This window comes from Brassica napus, chromosome C1 (assembly GCF_020379485.1).
Source record: "Brassica napus cultivar Da-Ae chromosome C1, Da-Ae, whole genome shotgun sequence".
Lineage (NCBI taxonomy): Eukaryota > Viridiplantae > Streptophyta > Magnoliopsida > Brassicales > Brassicaceae > Brassica > Brassica napus.
The window spans coordinates 16,813,221-16,830,828 of record NC_063444.1 but is presented as its reverse complement, the minus strand read 5'-3'; the positions used below and the strand labels follow the sequence as shown (position 1 = coordinate 16,830,828).

At 34.3% G+C, this 17,608-nt stretch overlaps 2 protein-coding genes across 2 annotated transcripts; one reads left to right on the top strand and one right to left on the bottom strand.

Moving 5' to 3' along the window:
* Positions 1-12,194: 12,194 nt before the first annotated feature.
* Positions 12,195-12,587, top strand: LOC106373233. Its single transcript, XM_013813440.1, has one exon. It carries the CDS (start codon positions 12,195-12,197, stop codon positions 12,585-12,587), a length of 393 nt encoding a protein of 130 aa, XP_013668894.1.
* Positions 12,588-14,911: 2,324 nt separating this feature from the next.
* LOC106373232 lies at positions 14,912-16,291 on the bottom strand. Its single transcript, XM_048743726.1, has one exon. It carries the CDS (start codon positions 16,289-16,291, stop codon positions 14,912-14,914), a length of 1,380 nt encoding a protein of 459 aa, XP_048599683.1.
* Positions 16,292-17,608: the final 1,317 nt, after the last annotated feature.

Sequence of the window (17,608 nt, the reverse complement as noted above, 5' to 3'; positions counted from 1 at the left end):
CAAAGTATCTTTATACCCCTAACTAATTAAACCCAAAACTAACTCTTCTCTCCTACATCTCACGATAATTTAAATCTCATCATCTCAGATTCAAATCGGCGTTGACGAATTCTGTCGGTGACGAGTTCTTCGGTGAGATCGGACGACGCTGCAGAGTTGTCCGGCGAGATCCGACGAAGCTACGGCGAGATCCGACAAAGCTACGGCGAAATTCGACGATGACGAGGAGTTAAAACGTACAAGTCGACAAAAGCTTAAAAGGTACCGGATAATTGATGGTGATCGTCGTCTTTTTGTTTAGTTTTAGCGTGATTTCTCAAAAATCAGTTACAGAGAAGGAAGACGAAGATTTTGACATGAATTTTTTAAATCTCAAGTTTATAAAACCTTATAAATATTTATCAACGAAGAACATATTGCTTATGTATTTATCGATATATCTTGTTGATCTTTCCCACTTTGAGTATTTTTCCCATATTCTTATAATCAGGTTATGATGATCGAAATATGTTTCATATGTGGAGAATGGAAACTAATAAATGGAATTCACTGGGATTTCATAGTGGATGATGAACGAGGATCCTCTTTTAGTATGATTCATGAAGATATCAGCTAGAATGCTTTGATTGTGGTTGTTTAGAAGATTTTGGAATTGATGAAAACAGAAACAATGTAAATCTTAGCTATGTCTCACCTTCAAAATTAAACTTTGGTACAAAAGAGCTTCCTTGGTACATCCACAAGAGTTAAGGTAAGTAGTAGTATTTATAAAACTAAACCTTGAAATGAGTGTTTGATTCTGATCACAAGCATGGTCCCTGTACAGTCTACAGAGAGGGTTGAAGCAATATATCCCTTGTTGAAGGACATGACTTTTTCACCAGATATACCAGGAGGAAGCAACGCGATGAAACAGATGTTCACTTTTGCCTTGAGATCAGCTAGAAACGGTATTGTTACAGAAAATCATGTTTTAGCCGAGGAAGCTACATCAATCGCTATCTGGTGTGTGTTACAATTTATAAATACTTTTAAATAATTATAAACTCTTATTAATGGATACAGTTTTATAAGAGTTTATAAATAATACACAAAAGAGGTTCTTTGGTACAAAATAGGTTCTTTGGTACAAAAGAGGGTTTTCCATTTTTTTTATTAGGAATGATCTCCAAGTGGCCTCTTTTATAAGCAAACATAAAGAAAGTGGAGGACTTCTTCATTTTTGTGCTACAATTTTTGAGGTTAACTCTTTGGTCATGTTTTATTTATAAGGCTTTGTTATTTACTTTGACACAATCACTAGTTTCGTGTTTTTATATTGCAAAAATATATGTACACACTCTCTTTGATTGTGCGAAAACATGTTGTCTATGGTAATGCACTTGAGATATTTAGAACTCCTTTTACATTTTCATAAGGACTTAAAAAATTATTGTATAGAAATTATTGAGTTCATGTTTTTATGCTGCAAATGGAAAGGCATATATCACAATTAATTATGTCAAACATGATACATACACGAAATGACGTTTCTAGTACTCAAGACTTCCTCATTGCTGGAAGTAGCAAAATCTTTGAGGTGTTTATTACAATTTAATACTTTCAAAGACTTATAAAATAATAGTTAAAACTTATTTATTTCATGTTTGAGATTTTATTACATTGTTTACATTTATAAAGACTTATAAAATAATTGTACAATCTTATTAGTTTCATGCTTTTATGTTGCAGATAGAAACACAGTCACCACTGATAGTACCAAATATGATAAAACCCGAGATGAAGTTTTTAGTACACAGATTTGCCTATTCCCGAAAGTAGTAATATTCTTGAGGCATGAAGAAACAAATTATTTATAAGAGTATATAAATCATTTATAAAGGCATGAAGAATTTAATGACAAGCCTTTATAAAACATTTATAAAGTCCATCCAATTCAGCAAAATCAATAAGCCTTTATAAATGGTTTATATACTCTTAAAATAATTTATTAACATTTATAAATGATTTCCAAATTTTATAAATGATTTACAAACTTTATAAACTGTTCTTTTATAAACTTCATCTCGGGGTTCTATCAGGGTTTACAAACTTTATAAGGGTTTATAAAACATTTACATACCCTTTATTAAAGGGTTATAGACTCTTTATAAATGATTAATAAGTCGTTATAAATGGTTTCTAAACTTTATAAAACCTTTTATGAACTTTATAAATGTTTATAAATCCTTATAAATTATTTACATACCTTTAAAAACCTTATAAATGGTTTATATACTCTTACAAATAATTTATAAACATTTGTAAATGATTTAAAAACTTTATAAATGATTTACAAACTTTATAAACTGTTCTTTTATAAACTTTACAAAAGATTTATAAACTCTTATTGATTATTTACATATTCTTGTAAACCCTTGTAAATTATGTTACAAACTCTTATAAATTGTTTTATAAGCCTTTCTAAATAGTTATAGATTCTTATGAATGATTTTAGGGACTTTAGGGATTTTATAGAGGCATGAAGAAACAAATTGTTTACATACCCTTTATAAAAGGTTTATATGCTCTTTATAAATGATTAATAAGCCGTTATAAATGGTTTCTAAATTTTATAAAATCTTTTATGAACTTTATAAATGTTTTATAACCCTTATAAATTATTTACATACTTTTATAAACCTTATATATTATTTTACAAACCTTATAAATTGTCTTATAAGCCTTTATAAATGGTTGTAGACTCTTATAAATGATTTAAAGACCTTCTAACTGATTTCTTTTATAAACATTTAAAAACAGTTTATAGTCTTTTTAAACTTCTTTATAAGCCTTTATAAATGATTTATATACTCTTACAAATAATTTATGAACATTTATAAATTATTTCCAAATATTATAAACGATTTAAAAAACTTTATAAACTGTTCTTTTATAAACTTTACAAAAGATTTATAAATTCTTATTAACTTTTATTGATTATTTACATATTCTTGTAAACCCTTATAAATTATGTTACAAATTTTTATAAATTGTTTTATAAGCCTTTCTAAATGGTTATAGATTCTTATGAATGATTTAGGGACTTTTCTAATTGATTTGTAAACCTATATAAACCTTATAAATTGTTTATTAATTTTAACGTTTTCATAAACATTTATAAATTGTTTATAGACTTTACAAATTATTTTATAAGTCTTTATAAATTGTTTATAAAATTATCTAGAACCTAATCAGACAACATTCACCCTTTAGTTGCAACAGAGACTAGAAGAATGCAAATTATGTAGAGATACTGACTCAGCAAAAAACAAAAATTAGAGGGTATGTTGGATTATATTCTTTGAAGGAAATTCAATACGGCCACAGAGACGCCAGCAAGCTCCTGTGTGGAATAGAGACTTCTCAAAGACCCAGATGTCACGTACAAGCACCTACATAAGCAACAAACTTGTAACTCATTTGCAGTTCTTAAAAAAAAAACTCAATTCTAAGATAAAAATTATGCCCTGCCTTTCAATGTCGAAAGACTAGATTATACTTGAGTTTTAAAAGTGATTACTAGTGAAAGAAATGCAGACATGTTGACTCTTAGCATTATAAACAGCATTTCTCAAAACATATAAGTAAAAAAGGTAAGTCTAATGCCAAACTTACCTTCGCCACCACAAGATTTTCTCATGAAGTGCATAAGGTTCGTAAACAAATCCATGGCTTACCGTCGACACTCTAACAGCACCCTGCACTCGTAAATAGTTGATGTGAGACATCAAATCATAGGAAACAACTGACATATGAGACAAAAATGCAAGAAAGAACAACAGAAACCGAGTTATTTAACACACCGTTTTCTGCAGCTGAGGTGGAGCCTTCACTTGCGTTGTAGCATACCTTTTATCACTGCTAAAGGGAACATACTCTGCAATCTAAGACACAAGAAGAAACAAAAAAAATGTCAATGATTGGTCAATAAGACTTAAGAAAAAAAACAAGAGCCAATGATGAATATGGTGATTACCATTGTAGATCGAAGCAAATGTGTGCTGGCAGGGTTCTGGCTCTCATATAAGCTTGAACACAAGCTTCTTCCAAGAGTGTCGGGAACTGAACATGTCAATTACATTACTAAATAACTCAAAAGCTTCAAGTCAGAGTTAAACCAGTGGAGAAATGGGATCTGGATTCACTACCGTGTGAAAGAGAAGAATGAAAGCTCCTCCAACGCCCCAATTTGAAATCATCGCCAACTTGAGTCTAAGAGAACTCATTTCCACTCCGAAAGCTAGAGACAAATGATGGAAGACGATAAAAAAATTGATTATTTTTAAGCTGTCGCAGCAATAGAAACAGGATGCAGAAACTAAAAATTGATTTTTTTTTTAACGTTAAATTGAGATTTGAAAACTCTAAAAGGTTGATCGAGCAGCTTGTGTTAAAAGCAAACGATTCATAATTCAACGCAATTTTTCCTAAAACTTAGATTTACAAAGGGTTATAAATTTTCAAAAACTCAATGTTCACTATCGGAAATCTTTCTCTTAGATTCGACTATTAATAGATAACTTACAAAATCCGAGAAAATTACTTACAAGTTGTGATTATTGCTCGATCTCGTCGCCGTCGTCGCTCGATCTCCCCGTCGTCGCTCGATCTCGTCTGCTTCGTGAGAGAAGATACACTCGAGCTCGTCGCTCGATCTCGTCGCTCGATCTCGTCGCTCTATCTCGTCACTGTCGTCGCTCGATCTTGTCGTCGTCGTTCGATCTCGTTGGCGTCATCGTCGCTCGATCTCGTCGCCGTCATCGTCGCTCGATCTCGTCGCGTTGTCGATGCCGTTGTCGTCGCTCGATCTTGTCGCGTTGTCGTCGCTCTGTTGAAGATTTCTCTCGAGGGAGAAAGAGATAGGAAATTATGTTAGAATTGTGAGAGAGTTATTTTTGTCTTTTGCCTATTAATGATTTAAGTATTTCTGAAAATGTCCTCCTTCTAAGTGTATATATGAATAGTGGTACTAAACAAAGTGTACAAGTAAAATTTCCCCTTCAAATAATACAATTTTCATGCAACAAAATTTTATAATCTAATTATCCGCGATCGACAACTTAGTAAATATAATAAAAAGAAACTTTTGGTTCTCTTAATCCAAATTCAGTTATTACAACATAAATATTATAATTATGTTTATATTGTATTTAATTTATTATTTAAATGGTTAATATTGTAATCAGGTTCTTTGAAGAGAAAATTTTATGTCTACCACTTTCATGGTACCACTTTTCATCTTTACCACCACTAAAGGAATATTTTCAAAAATATATTCTTCATTAAATGACAAAAGACTCTTATACTCTTGTCATCTATATATAATAAATCATTATTTAAATAAAAAATAAAATAAAAATAATAATTTTTTTTTATGTTTTCGAATTATACTTTTTCAAATTTGAACTTTTTTATAATTTTTTTTTGAAAAGTTTTTTTTTCGAAAATTTTTTGTTTATTTTTTTCAAAATTTTTTTTTGAAAATCAAAAATTATGTTGGAAACTATTTGTTATATATATATATTTTTAAGTATTTATTTATGTATTTATTAGAATTCTAAATTTCACATCCCAAAAATTCTACCCCACCCATCAACTCTAAACATAAGTCTAAATTAGTTAATCATATGTGTATAAGTGTGTTTTACCATTTATTAAAAGTGATTAGTGTAAACATGAAAAGTGGTACTATGAATGTGGTATTTGTGGCAATTTCTCTTCTTTGAATCTAATTAAAAATATTGATCTAAATACATATTATTACAATATTAAATTTATTATTAAATTCAAAGCATCATTGAAATATATGTCATAGACTGTAAACTAAATATTTATGCAAAATATTTTTTATATTTGAAATTTTTTTTGTCATATATATTTTGAACATAAATAATCATATTCCTATACAAATTAATTTATATATGGAAAAAAAAAATTAGTTTTTAATCCAAAAATCACAAATGTTCAAAACAATATATTTAAACCAAAATAGTAAATAATATATAAGCAAAAATGAAAAGTAAATTAAAAATTTTTAAAATATGGAAGCATGAAACAAATAGGAAAAAATATCAAATAATATAAATATATTGACAGATAATAAACATAATATAAGTATAATTTAAGAAAATACAAAGGTAATTTTTTTCAATGTATAGTCTTTTTTTCTCACGGTTTTTAAAAATCTAAATTGTTGATATTATTTGATGTTTATTTTTGGTATTTGTTGATGTTCTATGAGTTATGAATGTTTATAATAACTTTAATGTCACTGGAGTTCTTTTCAATCCACAAGTATAATAAGTTTTATCACAAATCCAAGTTTAATCTGATTATTACTATAAAAATTTAATCCAAAATCAAATCTCAAAATTAAAAGTATGAAACAAAAACATTTTTAATACGCTGATGACCAATATAATTATCAAAGTTATATAATTTTTAATATTAAATTTAACATTTGTTAGGTATATACAATAGAACCTCTATAAATAAATAATGTTGGAACTTTGAAATTTTATTAATTTATAGAGATATTATTTTACAAAAGTTTTCTTAGTTAGATTTTTTATTTTATGATATATTTATTCTAAGATAAGAATAATATTTGATTTTAGTGTATACTCATTAATTGTTTTCTTTTGAAATTTGACATTTATATTAATTTTATTGTATTATTTGGTATATGATATGAATTTTTCAAGGGTACAAGGTTCAAATCAATGTAGTATTTTAGATGTCAATCTATTTCTAAGTGTTTCAATTCAAAGAGAATTCAGGTTCATATTTAAGCTAAATGCATTCAATTCAATGAAGTGATTTGATTAAGCTAACAAGACTCTAACACAATTAACTAGCAACTTTCAAGCAAATGGATAAAGGAGGAATCATTGGTATAGGAATTTGATTTCACATGACTAAGATTTAATCTAAAATGTCAAAGTTTCAATCAAAACATTTCCCTAAGTCTAGATAACAATTCTATGCAAGTTCTTTGTCAATACAAATGTTCATTTACTCTCATTGATCAAACATCAAATTGCTTTGGTGTGTGTCAATCAAGTAATCATTAAGAACACTTTCTAAACTTCCCTAACATCAAATGTTTTTGTTAGGGTAAGCTAAGAGCATGTTGAGTTGGCTCAGACATTTCATCGAACACCTTACGGGCAATGAAATGTCTAGATTTCTAATCTAAAATGGTCAATTCTAGATTAGCATTAAGATTACTCAATCAAGCAAGAAAACATATCAATTTACTCTAAACATTCCAAATCATCACTTAATCATCCTAATCATCCTAAACCATGAATCCAAAAGAGTCTACTCAGTAATCTTCATGATTAACCTTAAACCCATAATAGATTCAAGAGAAATCATGTTAAAAAGATGAGATAAACTCAAATTACCGCAAAATAAATAAAATTCGACTAAGTGAAATTCCCGAACGGCTTCGTCATCCCGCTCTGGACACCCGCTCTGTTGTGTGCTTGAATTGCAACGACCTTGTCTCCCTGCTTCACGTACCCGCTCTACTGCTTGCTTTGATGTTGCTTTTCGTTGGGTGATGCGAGCGGGTCGTTGATGTCGCAGCAGAAGACCGCTCCAGCTCACGCTTATGGTACGGCGAGAGCACTATCTCGCAACGTGACCTCGCTCTAAGACGCGTCCGGTTTTCAGCGACCTACACTCCTGATGCCACGAACTGGTTCCAACACTTGAAGACTTCGATTGAGCTTGGATGATCACGCTCTGTGTACTGTTTCTCCTCCGTAACCGTTGGCCTCAGCCAAGCTTCGCCTTCTTCGTGGGTCTGTCCTGTCACAGGATTCATCTTCTCCGCCGCAAGTCCGCTTCTCCTGTCTACGCCATGAAGCCGCTCTGCATCTCGAGATTGGAGATCACGGTTGGTCGTCTCTGCCCTCTCCGATGCTCCAATCATCCATCCCGACCGCTTCAGCTCTCCTCCAAGCCGCGACCACACATGACCAAGCTTCCACGGCGACGTTGTCTTGCTTACCGCGACCAAGCTTCTTCCATGGCGTCACGTTCTATCTCCTCCACATTGCTCCATCACGGGATCTCTCGCCCAAGTCGCCTACTCCGTGGCCGTGCTTAGCTCCACCGTGTCTTACAAAGCTAGCATCCTCCGTTATCGTTGTGGTCGAGCTCGTGCTCCACTGTCGTCTCTGTCTCGTCACGGAAGAACCACGAAGCAACAATGGTGGACTTTGGGGATTTTGCACATCTGGGCCCTTCCTCTTTTGGAAAGTCACGATATTGCCCCAAAATTATTGAATCATAGAAACATCCACCCGAGTCAATCCCAAAGCTCATGATTGTGAAATATAACCCAAGGGAATATTCTGAATTTGCAGCATTGGTCGCTGACCTCTTGAGTGTCTTCAAACCGGCTCCAAACTTTGTAAAATGAAATAATAACCTCATGATTTCACCCCAAAACTTCTAAATGTGCATTCCAACCCTATGATATGTAAATGAGTATGCAAATGCAATTTAACACCTAAATGCAATCTAAGATGATCATAATAAGCATAAATATGAATTTAAAACTCATAAAAATCAAGAGACATCAGTATATATAGTATATATTGCATAGAACATGGTTTTAGATATAATATTACTAAATCTTATTACAAATATATTAAGTGTTAAGAGAATATAAAGATACTTTCACTGTCGGTATAAAATAAATAGTATAATAATAGGTTTTTGATTATATAAAATATGTATTCATATAAATTATTAATTTATAATTTTAATGGGACCATATATTTATATAAAAGTTTTTAAAAAAATATTATTTTATTATTTTATTGATTTGTGTCAAATTTTAAATCGACCCAAATTGGAACCGGCGAAATTTATTAATTTAGATAGATTATTAATTTATCGTGTATTAATTTATGGGAAATTTGCCAATTTGAAACCAAAACACATAACTATTGTCCCCTTAGAATTGTTTTTGAGAATGTTGTCCCCTTAGAACTATTATGTAGTGTTAATACGAAAAAATCCCTATAATTATCTAACTAGAAATTTGACATAAAACAATTCTAATTAATAATATTTTAAATATAATATTTACATAAGGTAAAAACAATAAAGATAAAAAAATTACACAAAACTAAACTATTCTTCTTCCCATTGTAACTTATGGCGATCGTCGTCGTCATCTTCTCCCCGACCACCTGCTCTCCGGCGTGAAATCGTAAGCGCCGGCGAACTCTCTTCTCTCTTTCCTTTTCCCTCTTCTTTGTTTCCTCTTCCCTCTTATCTGGTTCCTCTTTGCGGTTTCACAAAATCACTGACCTTGTTCTCTCCGCCGACGAAAAACGCAACGATAATCGGCGCACGAAGAAGATAATCCTCGGCAGTTGTGACCAATAGCTCTACTCCTTTTGTTCTTCCTCAAACACCATTCATCCCTTTCGAAATTGACATGGTATGAATGAATTACTATTTTTATTTGTTTGTTTGCAATAGTTTCAATGATCTTCTCATATTGTACCTTTGTGTGATTAGTTGACTGTCTTTGATTAATTGGCTGTTGTGAATAAACATGTAATCTTGTGCTTTTGTGGTTTATAGGAATGGAAATTGAGCTTCCAAAACGCATAGCTGAAGCAGGGGCTGAACATCATGTTGATAAGATTAACAACACCTGTAGGTTAACAGTTATGAGGCTAGTGAAGCAGGATCTTGAGGATGAGTACAATGATGTTTTGAGAGACCCTGTATTTGGTCCGATTTTGGCTATGAATGAGCATCAACTCGGATACTCAGGGAAGGTTATTCACAGCTTCATCTGCAAAATTCTAGACATTTCTAAGCGTCACGAGTTATAGTTTAGTTTTGCTAGGATGCCTCTTCGGTTTTCTATGCAAGAGTTCTACGCTGTGACAGGTCTTAAATGTGAAGTAGACAAAGACACTGATTTTGAGGCTTAGAGAAATGATAAGGGGTTTTGGGGCACTTTGCTGAAGCGAAATGGAGAAGTAGACATGAAGACAATTAGGCTGAAGCATTTTAAGGAGTGCAAGGACTGGTCGCGTGTGGACAGGGTCAGACTAGTCTACCTTTGTGTTATTTGTTTTGTGATGGCTTAGGATGAGAAGATCAATATCCCTCATGCATACATAAGATTAGTGATGGATTTTGATAAAATGAGGAAGTATCCGTGGGGTCTTCATGCTTACGATATGCTTCTGGATTCCATAAAGAAAGCAAGGTTCAAGTTGAAGCAGAACAGTTATGTATTAGATGGATTCTCCTATGCCCTACAGATTTGGCTTATGGAGGCGATCCCAGATATTGGGACTTTGCTACGAAAGTACAAGGAAGGCATAACATGTGTGAGATGTCAGAATTGGTATGGAAATGGAAAGGTTTCTTATCATGATATCACTGCTCTAGAGACTGCACTTGAAAAGGTGAACATAAACATCAAATTTATTTACTTCTTTATAACTTATAAATACTGATGTTCTTTGTTTTTGTATTTACAAAAAGCGGTTGTGTTTCCATTCATATCTGATACCGGAAACAATGATGTCATTGCTGGTGTGAAATTCAAAAGGGATGATGAGAAAAAAGATGAAAGAGTTGACAAAATTCTTTCCTTGATCAATGCAAAATTTGATTGGAGCAAATTCATTTGGCAAGTTGAGGAAGATATACCGACTCAAGATCAGCTAGATAGGAAGGTTGATGTTGCTGTGGAAGAGAGTCAAGTTCAGATAGATGAGAAAGATGAGATTGCCGTGGAAGGTGAATTAGCAGTATCTGAAAATGAAGAACCGGTTGAGTCTGTAGCTAAAAGAAGGGTCACGAGGAAGGCAAAGGATCCCGGTTGTGAGTCTAGGAAGAGACAACTACTTTGCCAACGTGCGGCAGAACAGAACACTGGCCTCGATGATCAAACGAAGAATTTTATGACGGGATTGTTCAACACCTCCTTCAACTCAATGAAGGAAGAGGTTAAGAAGCATATGGATCATCGCTTTGACATGCTTGACAGTGAGATTGCACAACTCAAGCAAACAGTGGCAGCAGCTATAGTTTCAAGAAACGATGTCCCTGCATCCGAGAGGCCCCAACCTTCGGCAATGCCTAGCCCTCATCCTAAAAGAAAGGTAAACAAGAAATGAAGTTTCGTTTGTAATGTTTTGTGACATGTTGTAATATTTTAGCTAAGTGAATACCTTTATCAAATAAAAGTCTGTAATATTTTGTGCCGCTTTTGATTGTATGATATTCACGGCCGTGTATTAATTTTGTTTTGGGTAGTGTTATTAACAGGATGAAAACTTAGACGATGTAGAAATGCATGATTTTCATGGGAATTTGCATAATGTATCTGTCTCCCAATCGTCTAACATTGATCTAGAGATGGGTACACAAGATTATTTATGGAAGACAATGGGAAATCTTACACAAGATTCATATGTGAAAGGATTCGATCCATCCCAAAAAGCAAAGGTTGATGACCCAATGGAATGGTTAACCCCATTGACTTCATTGAAGCCCAAGAAAAATTCACTGCCATTTTTACGGGATATAAATTTTCCCGAGGATCGTGTAAAAGACAAGGATTACTCTTTGGTTTTCGTCCCCGAAGAATCTTGGGCCAAACTCGTTGAGTGGTCCTTAACTTCCATGTGAGTTTTTCCCTTTTCCCTTATTTTTTTTTAACTTTTTAATAGAAAAACATCTGATATCTTCGGAATATTTATCGCAGGGAAATTCAGATTGTGACCTTCAATGTTTACAAAAGAGATGTCAGCACATATAGTTGGACCTACAGAGTGGTTAAAGAACTATGTAAGAAAATATAAATTTGTACTTTATATGTTATTCGTTTCGGTCGTGTGTAGAAGGTAATAAGAATTTTTCAGGAAATTGATGCCATGTTATTCTTATTCCGGGAGAGGACAACATTGCGAAGATGGAAGGCAAACAGGGTCGCTTTCATGAGCTGCGTATTCAATAACCATATGAAGTGTTCATACGCCACTTTTACAAAGGACAAGACTAAGTTTAAAGTAGAAGGATTGCTACACGACTACGGGACAGGTCAACTTCCTCCTCATGGACGAACATGACTTGTGTGGGATTTGGACGTCAGCCATATGTATGTTCCTGTTTTTGTCCACGGTAACCACTGGATCTCTATGTGCGTTCATTTCGTTACTCGAACGATTGAAGTCTTCGATTGTGCCGGATTGAAACACCATCAAGATGTGGAGCCTTTTGCGAATATTATCCCTCGGATTGTAAAAGATGTCCAGTCAGCTGAGAACAAGAAGCATCTCAACGTCAGAACATATAAAGTCGTGTACGTGCCAGTGCCATTCATAAACAAGAGTAGTAGTGACTGTGGAGTTTACTCACTGAAATTCATCAAGTGTCATGCTCTAAGCTTGTATTTCACACTGGTGAACGACGACAGCATTCGTGAAGCCAGACAGAAGATTGCATATGATCTTTGGGAAGCTGCAAACGATCCCGAGCTGATGTTGTGAATGTCAAAGTACACACCTCCGAAGACAATAACTTCTAATGTTGTGGAGCTTGTTTAGATTATGTACTCTTTTATGATTTTATTGGATGTTATTGGATGTTATCATGTATTTAAGTTTTATAACGTATTAGATTTATCTGAGTTTTATACTTAATATGAGACAATATCTATACCCTAAACCTAAGATTGTATCTATACCCTAAGTAGACCCTAAACCTAAGATCGTATCTAAACCCTAAGTAGACGACTCTAAACCTAAGATCGTATCTATACCCTAAGTAGACCCTAAACCCTAAACATAAATCAATTATCAGAACAAGACCCCCAAACCTGAAATGAAGTCAAAGTACTCAAAACATTTAGAAGACCTGAGACCCGACTCAAAAATGTAAAACAAAAAAAAAAATCCTAACCCGAATCAAGACATATAGAACATAAACAACACACTAAAGACAAGACCTTTTGAAATATTCTTTATCAAAAAGTCCTAAACCCGACCCAAGTCCCATGAGCCGTTTACCCTAATAATATGACTTATATAATTACTCTCAAACCTAGCTCTGTCTCCATTAAAGTTGTTTACCCTTTCCTCTCAGATTCTCAATATGACATCGCAAAGAAGATCGTTTGATGGAATCCCATCCAGATGTTGATGTGGCAAAGGGATTGTGACATATGTTTCGAAGACAGATGAGAACCCTTACATACGTTTTTACATATGCGAGTTATAGCTGCAAAATGGGTGGGCTGACCATTGGTTACCCATATCCAAATATAAATAGGTCTATTTAGGTGACACTCATTTGTCCATTCGGACTATAAATGGACAAGAATCACAAGACCAATGGGTAATGGGCGTTAGTGGATTTGGGCTATGTGGACGCGGTCGGTCCAATGGTCACAAAAAACTAGGGTTTCTAAAATCTGAGTTTTCCCGCCAAAATCGCAAAATCATTTTTTCCGCTAAAATCTTAATATCAAGTTTTTCTGCCAAAACCATAAAATCAAGTATTCCCACTAAAACCGCAAAATCGAATTTTTTCGCCACAACCACAAAATCGAGTTTTCCTGTCAAAACTGGAAAATCGATTTTTCCGCCAAAACCGCAAAATCGAGTTTTCCGCTAAAACCGCAAAATCGAGTTTTTTCGCCAAAACCGAAAATTTAATTTTTACGCCAAAACCGAAAACACGAGTTTCCTGCCAAAACAGAAAAACCGAGTTCCCCGCGAAAACCGCAAAATCGGTATTTTCCGCCAAAACCAACAAATCAGGGTTTCCCGCCACAACCGTAAAATTGAGTTTTTTCCACCAAAACCGTAAAATCAAGTTTTGTCGTCAAAACCGCAAATCGATTTTTTCGCCAAAACCGCAAAATCAAGTCACCAAAACCGTAAATTTTTTTTTTTCCGTCAAAACCGCAAAATCGAGTTTTCCGCCAAAATCGCAAAATCGAGTTTTTCCGTCAAAACCAAAATCAAGTTTCTCCGTCAAAACCAGAATTGTTGTATTGTTGTACTTATGAATTTATGGGTGACTTTTAGTCTTATGAACTTGTATTTGAAAAATTTAAACTTTTCTTATATGGTCCATTATGGATTCCATGGCAGCCCATATAAACATAGGTGTTAGTGGGTCTGGTCCTTAATGGACATGGTTCCTAATGGACATGGTCACTCTCTGTCTACAAACAATAAATGGACAAATGGATATGGGCTAATGAACGTGGGCGAACCACCCAGTTTGCAGCTCTATGCGAGTTAGGGTTACAGGTTTATGATTTAGATTTACGTTTTTGATTTCTGATCATTCCATGAATGTTAATAGTTTCTGATCTAGATTTACGTTTTTTTGTCTTGATTTAGAGGAAGAAAGAAGATCATCTGTTTAAGTGTGTCGATGAAGCTATGGTTGATGAACTGCGTAGGATTGAGGCACAACAAGCTATAATTGAAGAAGAGATTGAGGATTGGAAGAAGTGTTTGAAGAAGGCAGACGAAAGGGTTGATGTAGGTTGTATAGGCATAATTCAATGGCTTTTCGAAAGGGTTTGTAACTAAGATTAAAGTTAGTAATAAAATTCTGATCATTTTTCTGAAAAAGCTATATTAAGTCATTGATAGAAAAAAGAAACTCTAAAATCCAAAGTGAATCTCATTCGATATTTTGAGTCAATGATCAAACAAAGAGAAACTCAAATCCAAAGTGAAACTCAAATCCAAAGCGAAACTCAAATCCCATTCGATATTTTGAGTCAATGATAAAGCAAAGAGAAACTCAAATCCAAAGTAAAACAAACATCCAAAGACAAATAAATTCCAGAGGTCTATATTGCTCTATCACAAGTTGACCTATTGTGCCCTTCAATCCCACAGCTACTGCATTTGCGTCTTGTGGAACCTTTACTTCCTTGTGAACAAATCTTGACTTTAACTGTCTCGTATCTTCTTTTCTTCCTCCTTCCTGCTGCTCTTCTACTCTCTGGAGAAAGAAATTTTGCCTTCTCCACATGTTCTAGCACAATCCATGCATCTTCAGGGACACTTATCGGATTTATTCTTTCCTCGTAAACTGAGATCCAAGAAGAAGTTGTGTACTTCTCGTCAGTCAGACTGTGAACTGGTCTGCCTACACTGAAACCGGCTTTTATGGCATGCCTGCATGGGATCTTTAACAAGTCGAATTTTCCACAAGAACATGTGCATCTCACCAAATCAACCGTACATTCAATTTTGTCTCCACAAACCAGAAACCAGTAATCGTTAATCGGGTAAACTGTTAACGTCTTTCCCTTCTGAATCCTTCTATCAATCTTCTTTTCCACATATGTGGTCAATGGCTTTGAATTCTTAGAACTTAGAGTTCTACATTCAAAAAACCATCGAGTTATCATTTCCCTTATGATGTCCAGTAGAGGAATGACCGTAAACTCCCTTGACGAACACAATGCAAAATTCATCGATTCAGCAGGATTATTGCTCCTAATATCATACCTAAAACCAGGAAATTGACAGCGAGCCCACTTTCTCACATCAGCTTCTATTAGGTATTTCCCTATCTCATGACTAATCGAGAAAATATTTGTAAAGATCTTCTGAAAATCAACAACCCGATAAGCTTTAGAAGCATTTGCAACCAAACCAACCAAACCTTTCCCATGGTAATAAGTTACAACATTATTCAGTAAGTTGTGAATGCAAATTCCATGATGAGATTGAGGGTACACGTTTGCAATAGCTTTAGAAAGTGAGGTATTCCTATCAGACACAAAAGCTAAACTCTGGTCATCAGCAATAACCACTTTAAGTTGTCTCATAAACCAGTCCCACGAGCGGTCATTCTCTGAGTCGACAACTCTAAATGCAAGTGGATATAAACTTGAGTTTCCATCCAAAGCAGTAGCAACCAGTAAAACACCTTTGAATTTGCTCTTCAAAAACGTCCCATCTAGAACAATAACTTTTCGAATGGCTCTGTAAAAACCTCGGACACACTGCCCAAACGAGATGAAATGGAATCTGATTATCCCATCCTTGTCAGTTTCGTAAGATGTATGTGACCCATGATTAGCTTCCTTCATCATGTGCAAGTATTTGGGAATCTTCGCATAACCTGTTTCTGGAATACCTGTCATTGTGTTGATAGCATACTCACGCGCATCCCACGCTAAAGACTTGGACACCTCGATCCCATGCTCACCACGCATAAGCTCAATGATATCATTACATTTTGCCCCGCCTTCACACCATCGTACTTATGCATAATCAGATTACCAATTGTTTTTGCTGAAGCTGTCCTTACAGATTTGTTCCTTGCTGATGGAGCACATGAATGTTCAGCAACATATTTTCTGATAATGAAATATGAAGAACCTTTTAATTCTTCTGCACGAACTCGCCAGCTGCAATCTTCATCTGTGCACCGAATATACCAAATTTTGGTATCCGATTTGAAGAGTTTATAGTCGAAATTATATTTCATTGCACATATTTCGAAAGTCGCCTTTAGTAGCATTTTACTGCTAAAATGTTGACCCCTTCTTCACAATATCCAACAAAGCAAATCGTACATTATCTCCCTTGCTTCCCTTTATGTCAGACATCTTTTCATCATCACTTTCATCCCGCTCAATGTCTTGTTCAGAATTGACATCTGAATTTTCATTCGATGTATCATCTTCCTCCCTTATGGGCGCATCAGATGCTTGGTTATTCAAGTTTACACGTGCCTCCCTATTGGGATTCTCATCCTTTGACTGAAGACACACACACAAGCTCGTGGAAGGTTTGGTCTTCACATAGGTTAGAAATTTTTTAACTTGCCGGTCGTTGCTGATGATAACCGGAGGAGGCTCAAGAGTATTAATCAACTCGGAAGGTAAGTAGCTCAACTCAAGATTGATCAGGGTTAGATTGATTCCAAAGTCCTCAGAAACCATCAACTTTAGCTTCTCAAAGGTTGAACTTCCATCCAAATTCAGTAACCTACCTCCTTTTGCTTCATCAGCAAGAAAACTCCATCCCTTTCTAACTGATGATTTCCACAAACCACAAGAAGAATAGATATGCATCTTAGTAAAATAGATTGACAAAACAAAAAGGAGAAGAAACAAAGAAGAGATCGTTGAGGAAGAAGACTTCCAAAAATGATTTACAGTCAATATTTGGTAAAAGAAAATAAAAAAAGTAAAGAAAATACTTTCAAAATCCTCCAAATATCTACTAACCGTTTTTGAGCTAAATTTTCGGAATTTTGAAACAAATTTGGCATAAATGGAATTCTACCGGAGGAAAGATATAGAAGACAACGTAGAGGAAACATTCTTCCCACAATAGTTGAAAAGGAAACTAGCAGAATGTAGAAACTACGAGTGGTAGAAGAAAGACTAAGGAGAAGACAACCTGATCTGCCATCTTTTAGAAAGTAGTACGAATAGTAGATTAGCTTTTCTACCATGGTAGACGGAAGAAAAATTGGGACATTACGTTTCCTAACTCCAATAGATTGTAGTTTTCTTAGCAGA